Below are 26723 nucleotides of genomic sequence, written 5' to 3' on the forward strand. Positions count from 1 at the left end.
CATGATGTCTCTGTACAGCGCAGCACAGAAGCTACCCGCCTGTACCTTCTTCCCCAGGCTGCAGGCAGGGGAACTGGGGTACAGAGATGCTGGATGACCCACACGGGGCAGCACACGGAGAAACAAGCCCTCCCTCGTAGAAGCAGCAGCTTTGCCAGACTGCTGGGGCCAGAGTTAACATGAGAACTTTTTAATGTGGGGGGTTTTATCAGCACTTCCACATATCGAGATATTAATTAATGGGTTATTTTAAAAGGTCAGGTTGCTGAGTTTCTTATTTTGTAAATTGGGTTTTTGAGAAGCACTTCCACAGATCGAGATTATTAATTAACGGTTTATTTTAGAAAGTCAGGTTGGCATTTTTAAGTGTCTCATTTCCGCGGCCGTTCCGGGGCACAGCGGCGGCCCTGAGGTCCCGGCAGGAGCAGGACACCAGGGAGGGTCGGTGTCACCTTTGGCACGGCAGCTCACACACCCCAGGGGCGGCCCGCGGGCGCTTCCCAGCGAACGCGGGCAGGAGGGGGAGCGGCTGGGCCGGGTGGGGCCGAACCCCGGCCCTGCCCCGCGGGCCGCCGGCCCGGCCCCGCTGCGCTGCGCTGCGCCGGCTGTCCGGGCGGGCCCTGCCCGCGGTGCCGCCCGGCCGCTCCCCGCCCGTCGCAGGGCTGACGCGGCGGCGCCGGCGCAGCTCCGGCCCGACAGCGGCGGGGGCGGAGCGGGGCCCTGGCGGCTGCCGGGCTGAGCCGGCCGGCGCCGCGGGCAGAGGTGAGCGGGGGGCGGCGGTCGGCGGCGGCCCCGGCCCGCCCGGAGCTCGGCCCCGCGGCCGCGGAGCGGCGGGGCCCGGGTGCTGTCAGCGCGGGGCCGCGGGCGGACGGGCGGAGGCCGCGGGGCGCCGCGTGTGGCTGCGCTGCCTTCCGGCCCTCGCTGCGCTCCGGCCTCCTGCCCTGCCTGCCCCGCGCTGTCCGGGGGCTGTGACCGGGCCAGCGGGAGTCGGGGAGAATCCAGGGACGTGTGCCCTGGGCAGCACGGGGAGGCTGTCCCTGACTACACGCTGTGGGAGTTGGGGGGTTGATGGGGTTGGGAAGCTGTAGAAGGGAGTTTTCAGTTGTTGCAAGAGCTTTGCTTTTCCATCACTGGGCTCTCGACCCCGCTTCTCTGCTCCCAAGTTGTCTTCTGCTCCCTGAGACTCCCAGTCCCTGCAGTGTAAGAAGAGCGCTTACCTGCTCCAGTGCTGTTTGCTCTCCCTCAGCCCTTCCAAGCTGTGCTGGCCGGGAGGGACGGGGAGCTCAGCAGCAGCAGCTGTGGGTGCTGAGCCACGGGGCAAGCACAGCAGAGATCTGTTCCTCAGCTAAAGGCTGGGTTTAACTAACGTGCTCTACCATTTCCAAACTCCACTTGTTCTAGCCCAGACTTCTAGCTCAAAAGAGAGATGGATTGCCTTTGGTAATACCCTCATCTTTACTTACCCTTGCATGTTGCTAATATAAGAAGAGAAATCGTCTTTAAAAGCTGCAGGAAAAAGTGTTTAATACTTGTGGAAATACGCTCTCTTAAGGAAGGCCTTCAGAAAGCATCAGGGAGACCCTTGACCTCAGACACATGCACGGACCTCAAATGAAATACCAGTTTCTGTTCCTTTCACAGAGCTTGGACAGCAAAGTTTGACAGACTGTTTCAGCTACTTTCATGCTTCTGCCTTGCAGAGGTGTTCAGGAAGGGACAAAGCTTGAGTCACATTTCATTAAAATCAGTCTAAAGTCTGAAGATTAAAAAATATTTATATCCTTATGCTTTGCTTGTACAAAAGGATCTTAGGGTTCTTTAATCTAGAAAATTTCCATCTGTGATTTGTGACAGTATTTCTGTTAAAAGTTCTGTTATCTTAAGATACATATCTCCATTAATCTAGTTTTGCCTAAAGGAAGATGTTTCTGTAAGTAAATTATATCCTCTTGCCAGAAATAAATCTAGTAGATGTGTAGCCAGCTAGGTGAGACTGTGAGTTAGTTCCCAGAATTGCTGATTGAGAGAAGAGTCCTTGGTAACTGTAGGAGTTCAGGCCTTGCAGTGTGACCATGAGGTCACCAGCTGCATGACCTGCTGTGTTCCTGTGAGTCAGTAACTTCGGACTTTGGCTATTTCTGTATGGTCTTGTGCTAATGAGTTATGTTTTGTCAATGTGCCTTTCCCTAGGGCTTGCTTCACCTCTGGGACAAATGTTTGCTTAACAGTCAACAGAACTGTGCTGGTCAGAAAAGAAAGAGAAGAGGGGATAGTTGCCAGTGCTGTGAGTCTGCTTTTACATGTGCTAATTGAGTCATTTCAGGCTTCCTGACCTTATCAGCTTAGCTCTGGCCACGTGGTGGTTTGAAGAGAGACACCCTGCTCCAGCTTCCTCTCTGTCTTTCCAATTTTGGATTCTGCTTGGGGGAGGGAAGGCATCTTGCACAGACTGTCTCAGCTGCACACCATAGTCTCAGGCTGGCCTTCTCTTTCCTGCTTACCTCCTGTCTTTGAGAGCTGCCCAGATCTCCACTGGGAAAGGCTGAACTCTGGGTGTTGTAAGAACTGCCTCCCACGGGAGCAGGTGATGCATGAGTTACTCCTGCCTGCACAAGGCCACGCTCTCAAGGCTGTTTGCTTTATTTACATTACGGATGCTCTTAAAAACAAGCTTCTTTTATCGAAGAATTTCCACATGACTCTTGACCTACTGGGCACCCTGACACAGCCCTAGATGGCTTGTGGTGATCTAAGCATGAAGGAGCAGCTCTTCTGCAGTGCTGTGGGTTTGTTCTCCACTTGTGTGGACAAACGGTTTTTGTGGTCTGACAGTTGAGGTGTCAGCTAGTAACCTTTGGTAGGGTCTTGTCAGCAGCATTTGCTGGGACTGCCTTTCCCATTTTTGTGCTTTTCAGTTAAAACCTGGGGTCTCTACACCTGCCAAAAATAAGTAGGACTGCCAAGGACTAATGAGTGGTTAAACTAAGAGGCTTATAATGGGTGAGAGATATGAATGTACAGTGTCTTTTACAGTACCTAATTTCACTGAAGGTGGTGTAAGTTGCAGCCGTGTAAGTTGCAAATGGAGTGATCTGCTGATTGATCTAAGGAAAATACAGTGTGTGTGTGTGTGTGTGTGCGTGCGCTGGATTTGTTTCTCATAAAGGATCAAGGGCCTCATGTTCCCCCATTCCCTTGCAAGTGTGCAGTACTTGATGTCAGATTGCCACAGTCATGTTTGCTTGTAGCTTACCAGAGCTCTTGGGATAAGTATTCTGAAAACTGAGTGGTTCCCAAATATATTTTTTAAAAATTCGAGTACAAAGCAAATTTATAATCAGAATCTGCCATTAATACAGAGATGTAACAGTTTGGGGTTGTCTTCGTCCAGTGCAAAAGAGACTGTGCCTTTTAATATTTAACCATTTTCAGATGGTGTGTCAAACACAGCTAAAGGGGTGACTTACGATAAATTTCTTTCACTTTTGGTCTTTAGGACGTTTACATTTTGGGCTTTTTGGGTTTGAGGTTTGCTGGTGTAGTACTGGCAGCATCCCTGTGCAGTGGAGGTGTGGCTTACACTAGCCAGATGACTCTGTTAGTGGTGCAAGTTCTTCAGTTCACAGGTTTTTCATCTGTGTCAATGAATGGGGCGAATATTTCACTTTCTTTTCAGGTTCTTAAACTTTGGGTGGTGCTTGCTTTATTTTTTGTTTTACATTGCTCACTTCAGTTCCTTTTCTAGCAGTGCACTTCTAAGCTTTCCTTTTGTCTTGCTGCTTTATGGTGTCAAGTAAACCCAGTGACACTCCTGTAGCACTGGTGGAAAGTAAGTTATTCAAGCAGCATCTGGAATTAAATATTTGCATATGGATCTTCTTTTGTCACTCTGAGTAACACTGCCGTTAGAAAAGGGAACTGTTTCAGCTCCTAGGACTGGGATTAACTGCTCTTTGGAGGCCTTTGCTTTAAGGGGATCCAGACTCAAAACTGATTACGTTTGAAAAGGGAGAGGGGAGGGCAAGAAAACTTCACTTGGATTAAATGGCTTACTCAAACTTTATTCACACTTTAAGGAGAAACTTTTTTGTATAGAAAAATTTCATAATGTGGAGAAATTGGCGTGGGCATCACAGACAAACATGAAATATTTTTTAATCCTGTAAATTATAATTGAAGCAATTTTAATGATTAAGTTAAAAATGAAATATAAGATCAAGTATGTAGAATAGCTTTACTAACATCTTCCTTTATTTCAGTTTTAAGAAGCTGGATTTCATGACACCAGTGAGCAAATGATCTATTTCCATTGCTGTTGCAATTGAGTTGAAACTGTGGCACCACTGTTGTCTCCATTCAGGTTTGCCTCAGGTCCTTTTTGTTACCAGGACTTGGCTTTGCTAGAATCTGGTTCAGTGTTTTTCCCGCTGTGATCATTAGTTCAGTCTCCTATGGGTGGAACGGTGGCAGCTGTAGGAATTTCAGCTCCTGCGTAATCCATGGCTGCTCAGAAATCCAGTGGTTGCTCACCCTTGTTCCATGTCTGAGGAAGTGTCCATGGAGGGAGGCTGTTGGGCTTGGCTGTGGGAGAGCAAAGAGAAAGGCAATGACTCCAAACTGTTCAGGAGTGTTCTTGAAAACTGGCAGCTATGTGGCACCTATTGCAGAGCCTAAGAAGATGAAACCTTTGCTTTCATCTGCTGTGCTCTCCTGGGAGCGCTCAGCACTCTCTGTGTTGGCAGAAGCCCCTTGTGTATGGGGCTCTGTTGAGAATGTTGAGATTTGGCTGGGTTTGTTTGTTTTGCCTGGATGAAGTGTGGCTGGAATAAGCTGTCCTAGCAAGCCTGTGGTTTGGCTGATGTTTACTGAGGCCACTCAAGGAATGTTTTGTAGGTGCTGCACACAATAGACAGACATGCAGAGTTTGTAGTGGAAAAGCAGGCATAAACTACATCTAGGGTAGAGAAATATGTAAGTGCTAGATGAGCAAGTACAAGAAAATTGGTGTGATGAGATGTTATGTCCTGATTTTTCTGATAACTTAGTTGTGTGGTGAGTAATAGAGGGTTACAAAAGAGCCAGGGCCTGTTGCAGTGCTTTTCTACTGTTAAGCTGTCAGTGGAGGTAGCCAGGTTTCTTTCTAGGTTGTAGGTCCAGTGAATTCTGGACAGTTTTCTGTGTGGTGGGAATATCTTATGCAAGTGATAAATTGTATTCTTTGTCCTCTCTGCATTTCCACTCCCCTCTCCTCCACAAAAAAATAATTCTAAAAATGCCAACTGCTGTTCACGTCTAAGATGAGTAGAATGAAAAAATGGAGAAGAGCTTCTTAAATCAGACTTTGAATACCTGGTTTTGCAGGTGTCATTCGTATTTGCCTTAAAAGTCCAATTGTTAATGGTTTATTTTCAATTATAGACTTCTTTTTTTTCAGCTGTGCAGCCTATATGTAGTGATTAGGACAGACATGGCTAAGGCAAAACTTCTTATAATAGTCTGTCTATCAGACTTATTCTGACTTACAGAGGGGCAAGACAAAGTCAATTTCTGAATTTGAGAAAAATACAAACTTGTAAAATACAGGATGGGATGTACATGGTGAGGCTGGGGTAATTGACATGAGGCATCCCATGTTGTGTGTGCTCCTTATGCCTTCCCCTTGTATTTCTGGATTCTTCTAACTTTCAATTAATATTTTTAGCTACATAGTGAAGATAAACAGATATTACTATGCAGGCTTTACATGCTTGTGTAGTCTCAGATACATCCTTATTGAACACTTCGAGATGCAGGTTTTTAGTGGGGAAAGGAATTTTGAAGATGATTAACTGCTGTGCTGCATTGGTACTGCTTTGTTAACACAAAGATAAACACTGATTATAGAAGCTGATAGTGGTGGTGTCATATGGAGAGAGATGTTGCTGTAAATACAGAGCAATCCAGGAGTAAACTGTGTCATTCTTTATCTAGTCAGAGAATCAAAATTTCTGTGGCTGTTTGTGCTTTGCTGTTCCTTTAAAGGAGAACTTTGTGTGAGCATGTGAAGTGTTTTCAGAGGCTGCTCACGGTTATTGCACAAGAGTAAGGGCTCCTTTGTACAGCGCTGGTGGGGTGGGGTACCTGCACACACTTGTTGATTACTTGGACTTCAAAGTTTTGTTTTTCAAAAGGCTTTTGAGGCAAGCTGGTTAACTGTGCTTGCCCTACGGCCTGGGCAGCAAGAGAGGTTTAACCTCAGGCTAGAGAGATGCATGGGATGGGTGGGAATTACCTGTTTATTGCTTTTCCTCCAGGGAAGGTAAATGAGAAGAGCCTGTTTACACACCGAACCATTGCAACTATTGCTTGTTTTTCCTTTTGATGCAAGTGAAAATGTCTTAGGGAATCTGAGGTTGTGATTGGAGGAGGGGTGGAATTTTAGATAGGCATGTGGCCTGAGGAATGTGCCTTAGTGTTTTGCTATTATGTTACAGTCCAGATAACACTGACTTAATTTCCCTTATTCTTTCAGCTGGTTTTCAAGATCATAATGCAGCAGAAAAATGAAAAGCCATAAAAGACATCTGCTTTGGCAAAGAAGTCAGCTGTTGGCCGAGTCTGGAAGATGGACCACTGGTTTTGGGAAGCGTGGGAAATACTGCTTCCAAAAGCAATTTTTCCTAACTTAGAAGAAAAGACAGAGTGCTCAGCTATTTGTGAGCTTAAATCACAGCAAACTGTACAGAAGACTGCGGTGCAGAAGGAGGACACTTGAGCTCCAAAGCAGGTGGGCTCCTGATGTGCTTCTAAATGCAGAAACCTGTCCAAAATCTACTGTTGAATCATACAGCTTTCCTTACAAAACTACTGAGAGCAAAAAGATCCTGTCCCTATCGCGAAGCTGAAAGCTCGTCTGGAGAAGCAGTAAGGAAACTCAACAATGAATCCTTTCAGAGTGAACATCCCTTGAATGAAGAATTTGAAACTGTTGCTGTTCTCAATAGCATCTCTGGCCATATCCATTATGTCTCATGTGGTTTGCTGGAAGGTGCTGCCTTACCTGTAAAGAAAGGTGGTTTTGTGTATAGCGGGGAGGAGAGCAATAATGAGGGCAACACAGTCCTGGTAGTTTTAAACAACTGTAAAAGGAAATGCTGTTGCAAAGGGTGTGGAATGGAACTTGTGGCCCCTTGACAGCTCTAAAGAGGTCCAAATTTAACCATCATACTGTAAAAAAGAGATTTTTATTTATGATGCATAAGAAACTTTCTATGATTAGGTTTTGGTATAGAATCATAAAATTCCCGAAACTTCGAGCAAGAGGCAAGGCTTGTAAATTAAGAAAAATCAAGCGAAGGTTGGTGCAGAAAGTTACAAGGGACCATCAAGAAACACTTCAGCCAGATTTTGAAAGTGGATTGTGTCATTTGTTTTCCTCCTGGAGATCTAAAAGTAACCGTCTTTGGAAGCGGTACAGCTTATCAGATATGAACAATAATACACCCAAACCTTTAGGAGAGGAGAATGAAATATGTGCACCTGAGATCTGCCACACACGGGATGTGTCTGCTGAGCCGTGTTCTGAGGCTGCAGAATCCAGAGGGCAGGATGGCAGTGTGGATGCTGTCCCACCAGAACTGCATGTTAGAGCTTCTCCAGAAGCAGAAACCTTGCACCAGGTGGAGACCAACGGGACTCTGGCAGAGGATCATTGCTCTGACATTGTCATCTCTATGACAGGAAAAGAAATTGCTGTTTCAGATCAAGATGGTGCAGAATCCAAGGAGGTTGTGGGTGTAGACGGAATGACACTGTTGCAATCCTCCTTGCAGGATTCTGATGTCAGTGATAATTTTGCAAATGGACCTTTATCTATGGAGCTGACACAGAATGAGGACAGCTCTAGCCAGATGGAAGTAGAAGGCTCTTTAAACTTGGACATTTTTAGTTCGAAATTACTAGATCACCCTTACTGTAAAAGTCCTCTTGAGGAGCCTTCACCAGAAAGCACAGGACTGAAATCAGGAACTCGGAAGGGAGGCAAAAGGAACAGTCAGAAAACTTCCCGGGTGGCTGATGAGCAGTTGGCAACGTGGCTTTGTGGTATACCTTTTAAATACGTTAGGGCATCCAGGAGTTCCTGAAAACTGCTGCATGCATTGTGGAGTTTACATGTTGTGTTAATTACTTTATAAAAATGGTTTCTTACTGTGAATTGTAAAGGTCACTTAGCATAACATTTGATGAAGTGAGGCTGCAAAGAGGAGAGCTGCATGAAGGAGGGACAAATGAACGTTTATCTGACAAGCTATTCTAAGATTTTGTTTTAGAGAATACAATGTAGTTTAATTGGAATCTTTGCAGAAAATTGTTGATAGAAATTTTAAATGTCTTATGTGGAATCAAGAGGTTCAAGTTTTTAAGTGGTTGACAATTGTTACCCTTAATTTGGTTTTTGAAAATCCTAGGTATTCTAATGCTTCCTTCTACCTTAATACTCTCTTCTCTTGCTCTTAGTCTTAAATTAAATCACTTAAACTCAGGTTTTAATAGTCAAATATTGTTCATTGTCCCTTAGTTTTCTCTCCAATTGTTCATAAAGTAGGTTTAATGAATCTTATGAGACAATATTTTTTAAAAAGGCAAGAGTAATCTTAGCAAAGGTTCAGCAAAAAGGCTTCGGCGTTTTTTTTGTGCTATGCTGAGCATGCAGTATTCGATAGTCTCTCCAAAGAGGAACATGATAAAAATAGTAATTGGTGTCTTATTTATGCGTAGCAGCATTCTACACACAGAGTAAGAAGCAGTAAGCTAACACGTTGTGCCATCTTGTACCATCAGTGTAACTTCAGAGATGTTCTGATAACTTCCTTTGGAGAAATTGGCTTTTTAGGGTCCCATAAACTTGAAGCTGGTGTCAACGAGTGTTAAAGGAATTGTTTGAAGTTTGACATGCTCTGATTTTTCTGCCTATCTTTTTGTCCTTCAGTTTTGCAATTGATTTCTCTAATGCAAAATATGAGGGAGACAGTGAATCTCAAGAGAGGAGTTAACTTTCCACATCCATATCTGCAAGTTAGTGTGGGATCTGTTTCTCTGTGACTGGCTTTATGTGATCCAGCAAGGACCAGATGCTCTGTGAGAAATTGAGAGAAACTGTGCTAACCCAGTGAACAGACCACTTCTGCAATGGAGTTTTAAAGTTTGTCCATCAGATAAAGAGATGTAGTCCTTCTATAATAGGCAAGAGCCAAGGTTGTGTCAGGGTGGCAAAGGTTAAGGTTTTGTGGTCTGACAGTATAGTGGTTCTGAGTTTTCTCAGCTGAAAAGCTGTAAAGAAGAATTCTAGTTGTGGTATAACTGTACAGGAGCTCTTATGTGTTTAGGAGTGTTGTTAATAATTAACTGCACCTTAAAAGATAGTGCTAACCTCGCAAGAGTTCCTGGGCTAGAAACATGAAGGAGGTGCAAGTGTTAGGGCTGCTCTTGGGTTTTGAATTTCTCTGCAGCAGCTGAACTTGGACGTTAATGGGCTGCAATGCTTAGTGCGTTCAGAAGTGCTATTAGGTATCAAACAGCCCCATGGTAAATCCTGTTCATGATGGATATCTGATTTTGCCCCAGGGTTGAACTTTGTATTCTCTTCCTTGAGTTACACCAGCCCAAGTGAGGTCAGTGTCTTGCTGGAGGTCTGAAGGTCTGCTGCTGCTCTTAGTTGTAATGACAAGAACAATCCTTCCTCTGTATATTAATAAAAAGCCTTTAAAATTTTTGTATATTATCACAGGATAAGGTACACTCATAAGCCCCATGCATTGTCTATCTAGACTTCTAGCCAGACTGAGAAAAGTCCTTCCTGTCACAGTGTACTGAGATGTAAGGGATAAAAGTTAGGCATGTGGCAGAGTTGCAAGGAAGGGTCTTTTCCCATGAAGAATGCTTCCTTGTGGTTTGATCTTGCTCTTCAATCCTTCCTCCCTTCCTTCTGTTGCACTTCTTGTTACATCTTCACTGCTATTCTCAGCTCATTGTGTTTTGGGTTTTTTCTTGTTCTCCTTTGGTTTTTGTTCTTACTGCTGTTCTTCTGGCACTTTTTCTGTCCAGTGTTTCTGTCATCTTGGTTTTTCCTATCCTGATCTTGAAAGTTTCCAGGAAATGTTTTTAAAGCCTTAGTAAGCACACACTGCTCTACCCAGTGATGCTCTCTGCCGTCACACCCCAGCCTCAGAAGAGTCCTGGACTTTGGATCAATGCAGTTTTCCTGGACTCTGATCTCAGGTCCAGCTTTCTGCACACAGAACACATATTTTCTGCTGCATCTGAAAATTCATTTTCAGAAAGCTGGACAACTTGGTCTTTTTTCTCTTGTTTACTAGCAAGTGTTGAAATCCTGTTCTCCATTCTCTTTCATTCTCAAAGTGGTTTTGGATGCCTGTGTGGAATTTATATCTCCAGCATTCCAGTCTTGTGTTTGAGAAAGAAAAAAGTCTTATTTCCTAGGTTTTTCAATTCCTCCAGCATTCATTTCTTCGTTACTTCCAAGTTAATATCTTTGTTTCTGGTGGTGTGGTTGCTCAGTGCTTCCCTGGGCAGTGACAGGCTGACAGGGCTGTCTTGTGTCACCTTAAATGCCATCCCTAGGATAAAGGGTAAAGGAGTTAAACTTGCTGGGAGTCTGGCGTCTTTTCTGTTCACTGTGGTGCGGCAGCGGAACTGAGCAGGCTGCAAACACTGCCAGCTCCAGCTGCCTGCATTTGAGGAGAGTCATTCCGCCTGCCATAAGGACAGGATACTGGCTTTTCAGTGAAACCTGTTGCAGGAACTGATGGCTTTTCACGTTGCAGTAAAATGATTTAAAATGCTAATTGAAGTAGGGAAGGGGATGGATTCTTCTCTAGCACTGGTATAATTAGTTTGCTGTAGGTATGTATGTATATAGCAAGAACAGGGGTGATCTTTTCCTGTAAAGCTGAGTGATCAGATTAATGCATTTTTATTTTTGTCCTTCTTCCCCTACCCCCGCTTTTATTTAATGTTGCCAATTTGAGCTGAGTTTTCTTAAATATATACTTGCCATGTGTGGTGCTGCGTGTTGGTTGGGTGCAGAATGACTGCTGCTTGTACTTGTAAGAACTGAGAGCTTTATTGGATTGGTGAACTCAGAAGGTTTTGATATGTTTGCACTTTCATTTTTCTGGTATATTTGAAGGATTCCTAGATGAAGTTATGAAGAAATATGGCAGTTTAGTACCACTCTGTGAAAAAGATGTCATGGGAAGATTAAAAGAAGTCTTTAATGAAGATTTCTCCCATAGGTGTGTAGCAATATCACATTGTACACCTGGTAAAGGACAAATCACTTGCATTGCTACTGCATGCTCCACATCTAACAGCTAGCAGAACAGAAGTCCATTTGACATGACCTTGACTTGATTTTTCTCTACCTTTTCAATCCTGTTTTAGAAAACCTTTTATAACCAGGGAAATCATGAAGTATCGGGAAAAACATCCAAAAACCTCCACTTGCAATTTCCGGGTCTTCTATAATAAGCACATGCTAGATATGGATGATTTGGCTACACTGGAAGGCCAGAACTGGCTGAATGACCAGGTCAGAGATGCTTGGTGTTTATGTGTTTCCCTAACCCTTTTTAGCCCATTTATATTAGAGTATCAGTTATATACCTTCTGCTGACAATACAGGTGGACTGTCCTTACTTTACACTTGTCAAGTAAAAGGAGTGGTGGGCAGCTTTTACAGTGACAGGTGCAGTAAGTCTGGAAGCTAGGAGGTGTCACAATTAGACTGTTTGCTTTTGAAGAAATGATGTTGCACTATTTTGATGAAATAGTGGCTACCCATACAGATTTTAGTAACTTTCCCCATCCCCAGCTTGAGCAGATTACAAGAATGACAGAGTGAAATAGCAAACTGTGGCCCACAGCCAAAAAACCAGGAAGGTTGCAGAGCTCGGGGCATGCACCAGTAGATTTAAATTGAATTAAACTGCATTTAAGATTGAGGCAGACTTCAAGCAGCCAGTTACAGTCTCTCTCCAGGCTGACCACTATTAGTTGCAGAGTGCTTGTCCTTCAGACAGTGTGGCTTTAAAGGCTCCTCTCCATGTTGCTGGTGTAAGTGGATAGGGGCCTATGTTTTATGGGCACTTGCGAATGTGGGTCTTAAAAAATTGTGATGTATGTATTTAACTATTTACTAACTCTTTCAGATAATTAACATGTATGGTGAACTCGTAATGGATGCGGTCCCTGAAAAGGTGAGGGGGTTTTGTTATTATGCAAATGTATCTAATGAGAGATGGAGAGGGAAGGGTGAAGCTTTGCACACTTCAGATACAGAATCAAGATTCAACTCAATAATGGTCTGAGTAGTTCCATTATAATTTGTTGCTATGGGCTGCTCAGATTTTCTGCCTTTCCTTTTCGCTTTTCAGTGCTGTTGCTCTTGTTTCAGGAACTGACTGTATTAGCTCTGCAGGTGGTCTCTGTGGTAGCCTAATGTCACTGATGTACCTGCAGAAGACATGTGCCCTCTTTTGGCCCATCCCATTCTCCTTTCTTCCCTAGAGGTTTCTGTTTCTATATTATCTGCTTCTAAGGTCCAGTATCCATGTCCTTGCTCACAAGCCTGGTGTTTCAGCTGAAATTTCTGATGAAGATGGATTTCTGCTGAGATGACAAACCATGAGTGCTAGCATCTGAACCATGCACATGTGCTGCTTGCACTCACCCTCCCGCCCACCTCGTAGCTGTGGGGGCTGTAACAGCTCAAGCTGTGTCAGCTGCTTGCCTGGTGAATGTGAATTTGTGTGGAGCTGCTTGGTTCCTTGGCAGTATTGACTCTGCAGGACTCTGTTTTGTGCATCCTCAACAGAATGCTTACAGTTTTGCAACTGCAGTGCCTAGCTGTTGGTGGCAGTTGAGAAAAAGAAAGCAAAAAAAAAAAAGTAATCAAGATAACAAAGCCCCCTCCCATTCTGTGACTAAATTTGCAGCAGTGACAATTATAAAAACCCATCTGTTTACTAGCAGGACAGAACAGTTTTCAGGTGAGACCACAAAGGAAGAACCAAACAAAGCCATTCTTAGATGAGCTCTGCACAATGCAACTCTTAAAATCTTCAAGCTCAGAAGAAAGAGTATTGTTGCTTTGATTGGAGGTGATGGTGATTCTTCATTAGAATTCTCCATATTTCCTGAGTGTGTGCTAGGCTTGGGGTATTGGAAATTGTATCTGTTTGCTTGTGTCTGCTTTTTCTTCATAGTGCATAATTGAAATCCTCATGGGGGATTTTGTTCTGGTACCTCAGAATGTGGTTTTGAAGTCTGTAGGCATAGCTAATGGGTGTTAGACTGTTCTCAGATGCTGAATTTTCTAACTTTTTTTTTCAAGTAACAACTCAAGCCTTCTACCACCTCTACACTAGCAGAATTATTAAAAACAGATGTTGCAGATTTCTATTTGTATTAATCTGTTCCTATAATTGCAAAAAGCTAAGCACAGGGAATAATGGTGTTAATCTGGAGCTAGGTTTTTTTTTTGCATCAGCCTCCATTTTTTTGGTCATAAATGTAGGTTTTTACTTACCAAATGGTTCTGTCATACTTTAAAAATACTACTCAACAGCAGAATATTGTTCTTGTTGGGAACTGGTCATAGTAGTTGAATACCAAAGATGATGTTGTTGGACTAAATCTCATAACTGTTTTGATCAATTTTCTTTTTCTGAGTCTCAGCTTCCAGCAACTAAAACCAGAAGTTACTCCCTTCTCCACCACCCCCACTTTTCCAGTCCCGTGTTCTCTTCCTTGATCCCTGTAAAGAACAACAAAAACAAACTCCTTGTCCTGGTGTTTTTCTCCCAAGTCCGTCCCCAACAAAAAAATTAAACATGATATGCCTGGAGATACAAAAATGTAAATATAAATGCTGCAGTGGCTCACATCATATATTATAGGGAAATAAGGCTTATTTTATTAGCTTGCTGAAGGATAGCAATAGTTGAGGCTTGGCAAAGCCTCTGTTTGTCCCTACTGGGGTTCAGTTTCTAAACCTGCATTAAATATTGCCTCATTACAAGTTGTTTTGTATAAATTATCCTGGGGGAAGGGGAATGACTGTGCATGAAAATTTCTGTGCTCATTCCTCCTCTCTCTCTGTTTTTAGGTTCATTTCTTTAACAGCTTTTTTCATAGACAGCTCGTAACCAAAGGATATAATGGGGTAAAACGATGGACTAAAAAGGTACCTTTAACACGGTGTTATCAGTGCTTGGGTTCTGCTGGGCTGGCCTCAATCACTAACTTGAAGCTGGGTTACAATATGTTATTTGCAAAGGATGGGTTAGCAAAGGAGCTGTACAAAGTGGGGAGGGGCGTGATGAAAATGATAGTGTGGCACTATCCAAGTTAGTACGGGGATGTTGTGAGAGTGTACTTGGAATGGCTAAATCTTCAGTGGGAGGTTATCTCTTTGTATATGTTCATGCAAGTTGTTAATTTAACTGCAAGAAATGTCTCTTACTGCTCCTGACAGTGCCAGGTACACTAATCTACAGGAGAGCAGACTTAATTCTGCTTCTTCCTTTTATCTCAAACTGGCATTCTTTGACAGAATCAAATTGTTACCCCGAGTAACACATACCAGGTACTAGAAAGCAGAAAAGAGACCCATGGTTAAAAAGCCAGACTCTTGTTCTCATGACAAGAACAGAATTCATCTTGCTTTCCAGAACCCACACCAGATAATGGGTGTGATATTTTCAGGGGTAGCTAATGCAAAAAGAAGTACTCTCTTTTTTCTTTCTTTTTTTTCTTATGAACATTTGTCCTTTCTAATATGGGAGATGAGGCAAGACTAATCAAAGGCCATGTTTGAATGTATGATCTTTCTGCAGAAGTACTTAAATAGCACACATCTGTGAAATGCTAGAGATGAACTCATTATCCAAATATAAAATCTATTCATATAATTTATTAAAAATCTCTTTAAGGAGAGATGGAATATCAGTGCTTAATATTCCCACATACTATTTTTTAAACATTTTTTTTCTCCAGCAACCCAAGTTTTGTAAAAATCCCCAAAATTAAGGTAGATTCTGAAAGCATTTGTATTGCTGTTGCTGAGAGGTACCCGATGAGAGCAGGTCAATTGTTTAGACATTTACACTTAAATTCCTGAAGAATCTCTCAAGCAAGAATGAGAACTAAGCAGTTTCTGTGGGAAGCGTTCTGTAGACTCCTTCATCCTGCAATGTGCAATTAAGGGGAATTTGTTTCTGCTCTTTAAACACACCAGAGTATTGTGCCATGTTTTATAGGTGTTCTCTCCTGGGATACAGGATATCCTGGTCTGGCTCTGGCTGCAGTGGTTTCAGAGCTCCTGTTGGTGTCTGTCCCTTCTGATCACCCATCAGATTGGCACTCCTGATCCACTGTAATGACACAGAGCTGGCTCTGCTGTCTTGGTGAAGTGAATCTGGGTTGCCACCACTCTTCCTGCACATTATTTCTTACTAAAGACCCCACGTTTGGCTGTCTGTTTCTACTCTTCTGCACACTGCAGTAATCCAACAACTAGGGCCACATGAGGACCCTTGAGTTTCGTGTGACTCTGCTGTTGCTGGACACCACAGAAGATGTAGTTCATTTTTCTTATTCCAGTTTTCCTTTGTGGTCTCAGCTTGCTGCTGGCTGACATCCCTCTGCTTCTCTCCAAGAATGATGGATCGTTGTGTAGCGAGTGTGCTGTAATCCGGTCAGGAAGCAGTTTCTGCAGGTGGGAGCAGGGTCGATGCTTGTCACAATCAAAGGACTGTTGTGAGCCAGGCTCGGCTGATAACTGCTGTGAATGCCCAGACCTTTTTGTCTCTTCAACTTCCCATTGTTACTCAAGAAATAGACTTTTCTTTCCTACAAAAGACCTGCCTTTGCCAGTAGTGTTGCAATTACGTACTGTTCAAATTGCACAGTGCTTAAAAGAAAAGGAAAAAAGCATAGAAATCTTCCCACAGGATGAGTTCATTTAGTTCAGTATTCTATTTTTGCTTATTTTCTGGACTGTGCCACCAAAACCCCAGTAATTAGATACTCATTTAAAGAGGAGCTAGGAGAAGGAAGATCATGAAAGGCCCTGGCTTGGCTGGCTTCCAAAAGCACAAGGGCTCATCTGCCATACAGACACCGGGGGTGTTGCATCTGATCTACTTGTTCTGTACTTCTAGACCTTTTCCCTTGTTTGCTTGCCTGTGACCGCAGTGCATCTGCTACAGAGTTAGCTTTGAGAAAGGATGCATCTGCTCTACCTTCTTCCCCTTCTTTTCTCTGTTCACCAAAGCATTGTGCAGTCCTCTGCCTTCTTCTGGCAAGTCCCAGAGCCTGTTAGAGCAGAAGGAGTCAAACTGCAAACTTGCTGGTTTTGTGGGGTGTTTGTAATTACAGCTTCTCCATAGAATCATGGAATGGTTTGGGTTGGAAGGGACCTTACAGATCATCCAGTTCCATCCCCCTTCCATGGGCAGGGACGTCTTCAGCCTGCCAAGCCCTGTCCAGCCTGACCTTGAACACTTCCAGGGATGGGGCAACCACAGCTTATCTGGGCAACCTGTGCCCAGGTCTTACCACCCTCACAAGGAAGAATTTCTTTAATCTAAACCTGTCCTCTGTCAGTTTAAAGCCATTCCTGCTTGTCCTATCACTCCATGCCCTTGTCTAAAGTCCATCTCCAGTTTTGTTGTAGTCCCTTAGGTACTGGAAGGTGCTATGAAGTCTCTATGGAGCCTTCTCTTCTCTGTACTGGACAGCCCCCACTCCCTCAGTCTGTCTCCAAAGCAGAGGTGCCCCAGGCCTCTGAACATCTTTTTGGCTTCCACTGGACCTGCTCCAACAGGTCCATCTCCTTCTTACGTTGGGGGCCTCAGAACTGGACACAGCACTGCAAGTGTGGTCTCCTAAAGAGAGCGGCAGAGGGGCAGAATCTCCTTCCTGACCTGCTGGCCACGCTGCTCGGGATGCGGCCCAGGATGCAGTTGGCTTTCTGGGCTGTGAATGCACGTTGCTGCATTGTGTTGAGCTTCTCATCAACAGCCCCAAAGTCTGTCACCTACCCACAATGCAGCTCTGATAGAAATGAGTGGTGCTCACACTAGACAAGTGTCATTACTGAAGAGATGTAGCTAACCTAAACTGAGGCTCAATTGTATTGCCATCATTACCTAAGAAATCTCACTTCATCACAGGTGTTGCAGTGCAACGTGAGCAGGATTTTGTCACAAGTACAGTAGTCATTAATTCTGATCCTGTACAAGGTTCCATAGCCACTTTCTGAACTGTAACTGTATTTTTGTGCCTGCTAATAAGTTGTGTATTAGGTAAACATGAAGACTGTGGTGAAGGAGTGGAGGGGGCAAAATAAGACTTCAGTTATGGAGTGACAGAGGAAACTTGGATACAATTAATCTCTTGCTTTGCTGTGTTCTGCCTGTGCAACTCTCTCTAATATATGTTGTTCTTTTTGCCAGGTGGACTTGTTCAAAAAGACGCTCTTGTTAATTCCTATTCACCTGGAAGTCCACTGGTCCCTCATTACTGTGAACATCCCCAGTCGAATTATTTCATTTTACGATTCCCAAGGCATTCATTTTAAGTTTTGTGTAGAGGTAAGAGTGACAGCTGTGTCTGCAAAGTTTGAACTGTTTACTTAAACAAAACACTCCCCCTTTGTTTCTGTTCAGCCGTAAACTTTAAATGTTTTTAAGACTGTCATTGTCTTGCTGTGTATGAAATGAGAATCAGCCTGTCCTGCTGAGGAGTCTGAAGCACAGACCTCGAGGGTCACACCAGAGCTGGGAGTTGAGGTCAGATTGCCTATTGCCCAATTAGCCTGACCGTGTAATCAGCACAGCTTTGGTGACTCTGTCTTGTCACTCCCACAAAAAGCAAGAGCTCAAAGCCCAGGGCCATGGGGAAGCAGACTAACCCCAAGGAGACTGAGGGCATTTCTTTCATCTGTTAAGGGATTTGTGTTTAGGATAAATGATAAATTGTGGTCCTTTTGAGGATAGGTTGCCTGGGTGAGAGCACAGGACTGAAGATGCTGTAGTGTTGCCCAGTGGGGTTTATGTGTTACCGTGCTATTAACAGCATGTTGCCTTTTTCCTTGGCCTGCACTGAAACAGGGTGTTTGCCTCTGGTTATAACCCAGCAACCTTTCAGGGCTGCAACCTGAACACTGGAGTTAAATTATCAGTCTTTCTGATAAAGAGCAGCCAGGAAATTTTTGCTGGGCTTAGCAAATTGTAATGACCCTCTTACAAAAGCTAATTTTGTCAACTTAATTGCTTGCTTGATGCAGCAACCGTCTACTTTTAACTGTGTAGTTGTTGGCTTACAGAAGAGTAGTAATTATTGTACCCAGGAGAGTTCCCAGCTAGGACTTCTGAATGAAGATAGTATGCCTGCTGGCATTTGCTGAGGATGAAGCTAATGTTTGTCCTGGGAGCAAGAGATCTCATGCTCTCTGGCTTGTGAATGTGCAGCATAAACCAGCCATCTCTCTTGGCAGCCCGACAGTCTCTCCTGCAGCCTTTCAATGTGGTCTCTCCCATCCCTTTCCAGGCAAGGCATTTGCACCTGAATGTCTCACAGACATGAGGAACTTTTATTTTTGCCTGTTCTAAGGTTAGGAGGGGAGCAATACCCCAAAATTCACTGTGATCCACACACTGAGGTGAATATTCGTGTGCTGCAGTGTTTAAATTGTGTTATAAGTGCCCAGTCTGTTTACAGAGAAGTAGAAGGATTTGCTTAACCCAAGACCATTGTCTCATTTATCTTACTTCCTTCTCTTCGCTTGTGTCAGCCTATTTTTTTTTCCTGTATGTCACTAAAACTCTCCCTGGAGCTTTGTTGATTAGCTGTAGGACTCAAGCATTTTGTATTGAGATTCCAGCAGGAAAATGCAGTCGTATCGAACATAAGGGCCTTGGTGTCAGCCAGTAAGCCAGGAAAGAACACGTGCCAGGCTGCTCTGTTTTTCTCTGCATGTCTGGGATCACTCTAACCTTGTGCCTGGGTGCCACAGCTAGTCTGGTGTGAAATAGAGCAGTGTACAGTCCAGCTGAGGGGAGTTAGAGCTCCCCTTAATAGACCAAAATGAGCCTTGATGGTAGCAGGCACAGTACCCACCAGAGTTCATTTCTTTACCTCTAGATTTGAGCTCAGCTCCTAATGCTCACCTGAAATTTGTCCTCATTGTCAAAAGGATACCAACCAAGCAGTCAGTGTCTCTCTCCTGTTCTTTAGCAAGTGAATAATGTTGCTTTTTTTCCCTTTCCTCTTTAAAGAACATTCGAAAGTATTTGCTGACTGAAGCAAAAGAGAAGAATCGCCCCGAGTTCCTTCAGGGTTGGCAGACTGCTGTGACAAAGGTAAATGGCAGCACTTTGAGCCCTGGGGTCTGACTTTTTGGGGAGATTTCGTGAAGCTGCTTCTAAATTCAAATATTTGTACAAGTAGTAAATGGGTTTATGCTGCCCCCGTGGAGGGTGGTGGGAGAGATGCAGGTAGTTACCCATGGGATTCCAGCTCTGATGTTCGTTCAGCTCCCACCAGGGCTTTAGCACTTTCTGCAAATGACTTGGGGACCTGAGCCTTTCTCTGGACAATTAAATATATGCGCAGCAAAACCTGCAGCTGGTGTCCATATTGACACAAGGTCAAGGACTGAACGAGCTGGAGACTCAGCTGCACCCCTTCTCCTGAAAGGGCTGTTCTGAATGCCAAATGGATGGGCTTTGGTGAGGAAGGGAGCAGGCTGATGTTGCTACTGCTGGTATTTTATGTTTGCTGTGGATAGAGGGCTTTGGTCTCCAGGGCTGTTTGTGGCACATTGAGTTTGATCATGAGTAAACAAAGTCTGGCAACAGTAAAAGGGAATAACTTGTGTGTAGTGTAAATGAGGGAATATGTAATTTGCGTAGCCATCCCATAATGGCTCCAAAGATATAAAACAGGTCATTGCACATTAGACATACTTCCAACAGCTCCCTCCTTGCACAGGTTTATTTTTAGATGCTGATACAATGATGAAATGATTCCTCTCTGCACTCATGCACAACCTGTGCAGTCAGTTGTCCTCCTGCGTTCTGTGAGGCAGAAGATCTGGGAGCTGAGAAAAAACAATTACTTTGCCTCTTCAAGTGCCAGAGACATAATAGCACTAGTGATTGTGACTTTTTAGCTCTGCATATCAAAATTGAGCATGTTTGAGGAAATAATGAAGGTTGAAAGTTATCATTTGAGACTGCCTTGCTCAGTCCTGTTGCCTGGTGATGAGCTATTTGTCATGTTTTCTGAAACTTTTGGTGTGGCTGGGGGAGGAAAGCCACTGCTGGTAGCATGGATGCTGAGAGTAATCTTCCTCTAGGCCTGTGTGACTTTGCTGATATAGTTTTGTCCTGTGTAAAGTAGATAATGCTGTACAAACATTTATTTAAACTAATTGAGAAGCTGTTCTGTGTAGGTCACTAAAAGAATATAAACTTGAAAGAAAGACTTGTAATTTATTTTCTGTCCTACGCTATATATTTTTCTAAAAATTAGGTGTTATTCTAACAATGTGTAACCTTGCAAACTTTGGGATGAGAACAATTACAACTCCAGTTTCTGGTGCTGCAGAACAGCTAGCTCTGATCATGAGACAACTGATCCTTATGCTGAATCTCCTTTTGGACTTTAGGCAGGAGTTAGAGAACAAAAGGATAAGGCTCTGACATGTCTCTGCTTGTTTCTTTTCCTTTCAGTGCATTCCACAACAGAAAAATGACAGTGACTGTGGGGTTTTTGTGCTCCAGGTAAGAGTATTCCTTTTTAAAAATAAGTGGCCTGTATTGTTCATGTAGTAAATGTCCTTTTTTTCAACTAAGCCTTTTCCTTTTCCCCAGTACTGCAAGTGCCTCGCCTTAGACCAGCCTTTTCAGTTCTCCCAGGAAGATATGCCCCGAGTGAGAAAAAGGATTTACAAGGAGCTGTGTGAACGCCAGCTAATAGACTAATAAAATGCAGCCAACTTAATTTCTCTGGCATTTCTGACAAGTTGCAGCTGGTGTTTGTGTACTTGAATTTCTGAAAACTTCCATGAATTTTGAGCGATTCTCAGCTGAGTGGTGTGGCCACTGTTGTTACCTCAATTTTTTGCAAAGTTCTTTAATTGGCAGAACATAACAGAGCTGCCATAGAATATTCCTAATGTCCGTTTGATTCTCTTACGTTCTTTCCTGTATTTAATATTTATTATTTCAGCATGCGTATAGGCAAAGCATGCAACTAAAACCATGAAATGGTAGATTTGGTGCACCTTTGAGATGTAGCTAGAAATGACAAATACAGGTGAATTTGTCTGGAAACATAAAGATGCATGATATGTTTTCTGATGCAATAATGCTTTGAATGTATCAAAAAAAAAATTCAATGCCATAAAAAGAACAGCTAGAACTTATTTGATAGTTCCATTGTCCCTGTTGTGGCTGTGTAATACTGAATACCACGTTTTAGGGTGTCCAAACTCATCTGCAGTTTTAATTATGAAGACCCCTTATTAAAATAGTTCAAGTTGCTAATAAAGTTTGTTCTGTTAGCATTTCTCTGGCTGTCATTATCAGCCTGTCCCTATAGATAAAAAGCAGCCTTTGCACAAATAAAGCTTCAGCACTTGTCTGTGTAATAGCAAGTAAGGAAGTCTTGAGTCAGTCAGTTGGATGGTAAGTTCCTAGATGCTGCAGAAGTCTCCATAATGTGTGCATTAAGGAGAACTATAAAGCTGGCCCTGAAGAGTCACAGCTTAGATAGTAAGATAAACTCTTTGGCTGTAACTGTTTACATCTCAGATGGCTTTGAGTCATTTCTCAGATCCACAGTATGCAGTGAAAATGTACCATTTCTCCCTTCAGCTCTGTCTTCAAAGCTTGTTGTCTTTAACCTCCCGTTGGCTTTTGCTTTTGTTCAAATATAAATTAATTCATTTCTGCTGCATCTGCTGTTTGATTGTCTTGAACATCCCTGGTTTTGTCTGCGTTCAGTAGCACCGATGGGTCTGGTTGGGAGTAACAGTACTTGTGGGTGCAGTGCAAACACAGCGAGGTGAAGTCATCCTGCTCCAGAGGGGTGGGAGGCTGGGAGCCCGGCTCTGAACTTTGCAGGATTGTTGTGCTGGGCAAAGGATGAGTGAGGGAGGTGGATCTGTTGGGTTTGCACCTTGGCCTGTAAACTGATGTGCTCCTTGCTGAAGAGAGCTACTTCTGTTTGAAGAGATTGTTGCCTGGCACTGCTACACCAGCAAATGTCTTTGCTGTGTTTTTCTGCCAGATAAAGGAATAAGCCCAGAGGAAAAGTATTTTCATTGCTAAACATCATGTGCTGCGCAGCTTCACTTTGTGTCTGTCCATAGCCCTGGCTTCTGATGGAGGAAAACCACTTTGACTTCCCTGTCTTGCAAATTAATTCAGACTTGAGCTGAGCCAGGTGCAAATCCCTCCTAGATGACGGGAGGGAGAAGGGAAGGAGTGCCAGGCACAGGCCAGGAAGTGGAAGCACGTGCACACTGTGCTGTGCTGGAGAAGGAGTTCCTGCAGTATCCTTGCATGTTCCCACTTCCCCTTGTTGGCAGCTGGCAAGGACTGGCTTAATTTAGCAAGATAAGGAAAGCCTTAAACACTTGGTTAGATAATTTAAACGAGGAACTTAATGAATCAGAAAGAACCTAAGACCCAGACAGGCACGATACCTTTGCCCATTGTATGGTGCAGAGCGCCCCACAGCACGTGGTTTATTTGTGTTTCCCTGAGGTGTTACTGACAGGACAGCAGCACCTTCTTGCTTGCAAGTAGTGGAGGCTGACTTCCATGAAAATTGAAACTTGGGATGTAGTTTCTCCTGTGGGGTAGCACATACAAGCCAGTGCTGCCATTCTTATCTCTCTACGCTGGTGTCACATGAACGGTTCCAATGCTTTTTCTGCCATGTGGTGGGACAACTGATCCAGTCTACAACTAACCCAGAGGACGGAGTTCTTACCTCAGTATAACCTGTCGCTGAATGTATATCCCAGTATGAATGAATACACAGAATTGGGTGGCCAGGAAGAGATGTGGAGGTGTTGCCACTTTGGGTGCATGCAAGTGAGGCTTTATTCTCAAGTAAGACTCCTGGCAGAAAGGGAGTGGAACACAGAACTGCATGAGCAAATTGCTTTTATTTTCCGAACTTGAGCAATTTGGTAAGGAAGCTTGAAAGGTGTCCTGTGAGACTACCAACCTGGGAGGCTCAATGCCTCAAAGAAAGACCCTTATTTTTTTGTGCAAGCTGCCTTGTTGATGGATATTTTTCATTGCGTGGGAATGTGCTGGAACATTGCACTACTGACAGTTGTTTCCTAAGGCTTGGTGCCTGCTGCTGGTTGGTAGGTATCCATCTTGCTCTATATGAGGGATCCTGAGGAGTCTTTAATCACGATCCCTTTATCAGCAGCATCAGCCAAAGCCCAGGGTTTCTGTGAACTGTGTGTCGAACGTGGGTGCTTTGAAGCAAGTGCATGTGTGTCCCAGATCGTTTGAGGGGAGGGGGCTTGCATTTGAATCTGCTGCCTTGTGAACTGGGGAACAGGGTGGGGAAACATGCATGTTGGAAAGTACTTCGTATGTGCTTTCTTGTCATCTAGAGGTTTCCTGACAAGTGTTCCAGTTGGTTATGGGGCAGCACAGAGGAGTTGCTCTTGAGTCTCCAGCTGTGAACACACCAGTGAGGGGCCTCTGAAAAAAAAAAAAAGGAGGGGAAATTGAAAACAGATCTAATGTAAGCAAAGTATGTTGGTGCAGTGCTGAAATTAATCACAGGCAGTTGGAATCTCAGGCTCTGTAATGGTGTATCCTGTGAAACTGGACTAATTAACTCCTCCTTGAGAATGTCTTTGATGCCTTAAAGGAGATGGACTTCATAATCTGTAGTCATTTTACTAGTTCTTAAAACATTCAGAACTATGTACAGTGTTTTTATTATGAGAGGCACATTTATGTGGATGTAGTTATGGCTGTTAGCAATTCCATTAATGTGATCTTCAGATTTTCATAAATCACTCTGAACTGGTTTGGCGGATGCTTAAATTTCACGACTTGTTCCAAAGAGATTGTCTCGCTGTGCTGATTTATACAAATAGTCCCAGAACTGGTGAAGCCTCTGCCTCGTGCGTGACAAATTTAAGCTACCTGAGTTGTAATAAACCTTAAACAGAATTGAAAATGAATTATCAGTTTCCATTTTGTTTGCTTTAATCTATAGTTTTAAATGACTGTGCCCCGATACAAATCAATAAATGCAGAGCGTGGCCTTGATTCTTCAAGGTGAGTAGAGAGATGCCTATTGCTGAGCTGCTGGTACTTGCAGAATGGAGGCTGGACCTTTGTGCTGTCTAATATACAGTTGTTCTGTTCTTACCTGGCTCTCTTGAGTGTGAAGGTGGTATTTTGAATGTTTCACATGCACTGATCACCGAGGCAGACAGGCTTGCACAGAGCTGCTGGCTCGTGTTGAATCTCCAGCGTAGTGCTTAACTTACCTTTACTTTCTCAGGGTTTTGATTGGCGTTATCTACTGTAGCATTTACTCAGTTCAACAGGAAAATTTAAACCTTGGGAAGTGCTGCAGAGTTAACTCCACTGAGCAACGGCTGTGCTGTGGGTGTGCTCTTGCATTGAAAGAAGCCCATGTTCCTGTGAAGTAATAAAATTGAGTTTTACCATAAACCCTATTTTCTTTCAGTGGTTTGGTTTAATTTTAATTTTAAAAGCAACCAATGTGATGTTTGAGGGAATGTTTGTAGCAGCTTGTTTTGGGATTGTGTTATTAGGAGAACCTTCTCCAGTTGATTAGTTCAATAACTCTGAGCTGAACACTAATGATGCTCTCTGTCTCGCAGTGATATAACTTACTGTGGTTTAAGTTCTGACAACATACAAGATTGGAGATGTCACCCATTGCATAAATAAGGGTGGAAATCTTGCATTAGACACTTTCTTCTGTGGTGGCATTTAAAAAACACACATCTGTCAACAGAACACATAGGACTTAAATTGCTTTTCTAGATCAAGCTACACTAATGCCCTTCTTGTATTTCTTGTGGATTTAGCTGTGTAACTATAGAGTTAAATCGTGTCTTTGCCACATTTTACAAAGCTGTACAGCTTGTGAATTTGTGATAATGGTGAGAATGAAGGCTTAGCAAATGTCTCTTTAAGCTATTAATCATGAGACTGGCAACATCATTGTCTTTATTACATTCATAATTTAAAAATCCTATCATGGAGGAGGAAACATGGATGCTTGTTAAATATATTCTTCAGTGGAAAGTACTAAGAAATCAGATCATTAAAGTACAGAATCAGAAGAGACACTAGAGCCTTGCCAGGAACAATAATTACTATTTATATGTAATAGGCACTCGGAGGGAAAAAGATGAGTCTGGTTTGCTTATGCCTGAACTTAATGCGTTTTATGAGTAACCAGCTAGAAGGATTTGTGGATTGAATTTCATTTCAGAGCATGTAATATTACAAACTATAGAGCTAAAAACTGTTGTAAACGGAGTGAAATATCCTGAGAAATCCACTGGTTTGTTTTCTCTCAACACAAGTCGGCAGAACATGTGTGAAGCCGCTCCAGCTCCTGCCTGAAATTCTGATGAATTCTTAATTCTTGGGTTTAATTTCAGCATTGCTGGTAACTCATCTCCCCTAATGTAGCACTCTGAGGTTCCAGACCATATGTAAACACTAAGGTTACCTGGGGCTCTTTACAGGCAACTTTGGGAAGTGGCTGGGAGGAGGAGGGATCAAAAATCCATTGGGGAATCTGTTTGCACCACCTTGTGATAAATGTATTGTGGGAGGAAGGGCAGGGGAGAAACTGAGCATTAAAAAAGATGTATTTAACTGGATAATGTGGGTCAGGTCATGTTTATAGTACATACAGAGCTTGATGCAGAGAAGGAGCCATATTGTTTATGGAAACCCTTGAGATGAGTGGGAGAGAAATGCAGGGAAGAGATGCCTTCTGCAGGGATCACTGCTCTGCACAAGAGGACACTCTGTCTTGCTTCAAGCCCATGCATTTTACATCAACTTAATGCAGGCAGCAACTGCAGCAAAGGAAGAAACTCCCTCTGCAGTGTTCAGCTGAAAATCGCGTTTGTTTAGGGCAGTTGGGGCTTGACAATTTATCCTCAGCATCTCTGACAGCTCCAGCCCATTGAAGAGCTGGCAGGCTTTGCTGCTCCACAGCAGACACAAGGCTGCTCCAAGGGAAGGCACTTACAAATCCAATAGATTCCAGCTCACCTCTCAGGTCTGGCTTCTTGGGGGTTTCAGGTTTGGGGGGGTTGGTGTTTTTCATCTTGTTTTTAAAGAAGTCTGAAGTACAGAGAGTTTTAGGGTAATTCTTGAATTAGTATATTCACTTTTCAGTCAGGAAACTTGGCTTAGGAGATCTGCTCTCAGTTTTGCATACTGAAATGCTTCTGTTTCACTATTAATGGGCAGAAGAGAGTCTTCAGGACAGAATTTTTGGCAGAGTTTTGGATTTTGTCCTCTGGCAAATTACTCTTCAGGTGAATGTTTTTTTTTTCCTTTAGAACATGAATATAGCTAAAATATTCTTAAGTAATATAATTCAATGCC

General features: G+C 43.4%; 1 protein-coding gene across 1 annotated transcript; it reads left to right on the plus strand.

Moving 5' to 3' along the window:
- Positions 1-693: 693 nt before the first annotated feature.
- SENP5 (SUMO specific peptidase 5) lies at positions 694-24296 on the plus strand. The gene is made up of 10 exons (XM_039557028.1): positions 694-762; positions 6512-8082; positions 11189-11294; positions 11443-11590; positions 12210-12257; positions 14168-14245; positions 17520-17657; positions 19344-19427; positions 20802-20852; positions 20943-24296. The coding sequence occupies exons 2-10, from the start codon at positions 7131-7133 to the stop codon at positions 21051-21053; spliced, it is 1716 nt and encodes a 571-aa protein (XP_039412962.1). The 5' UTR covers positions 694-762; positions 6512-7130; the 3' UTR covers positions 21054-24296.
- Positions 24297-26723: the final 2427 nt, after the last annotated feature.

This window comes from Corvus cornix, chromosome 9 (genome assembly GCF_000738735.6).
Source record: "Corvus cornix cornix isolate S_Up_H32 chromosome 9, ASM73873v5, whole genome shotgun sequence".
Taxonomy (NCBI): Eukaryota; Metazoa; Chordata; class Aves; order Passeriformes; family Corvidae; genus Corvus; species Corvus cornix.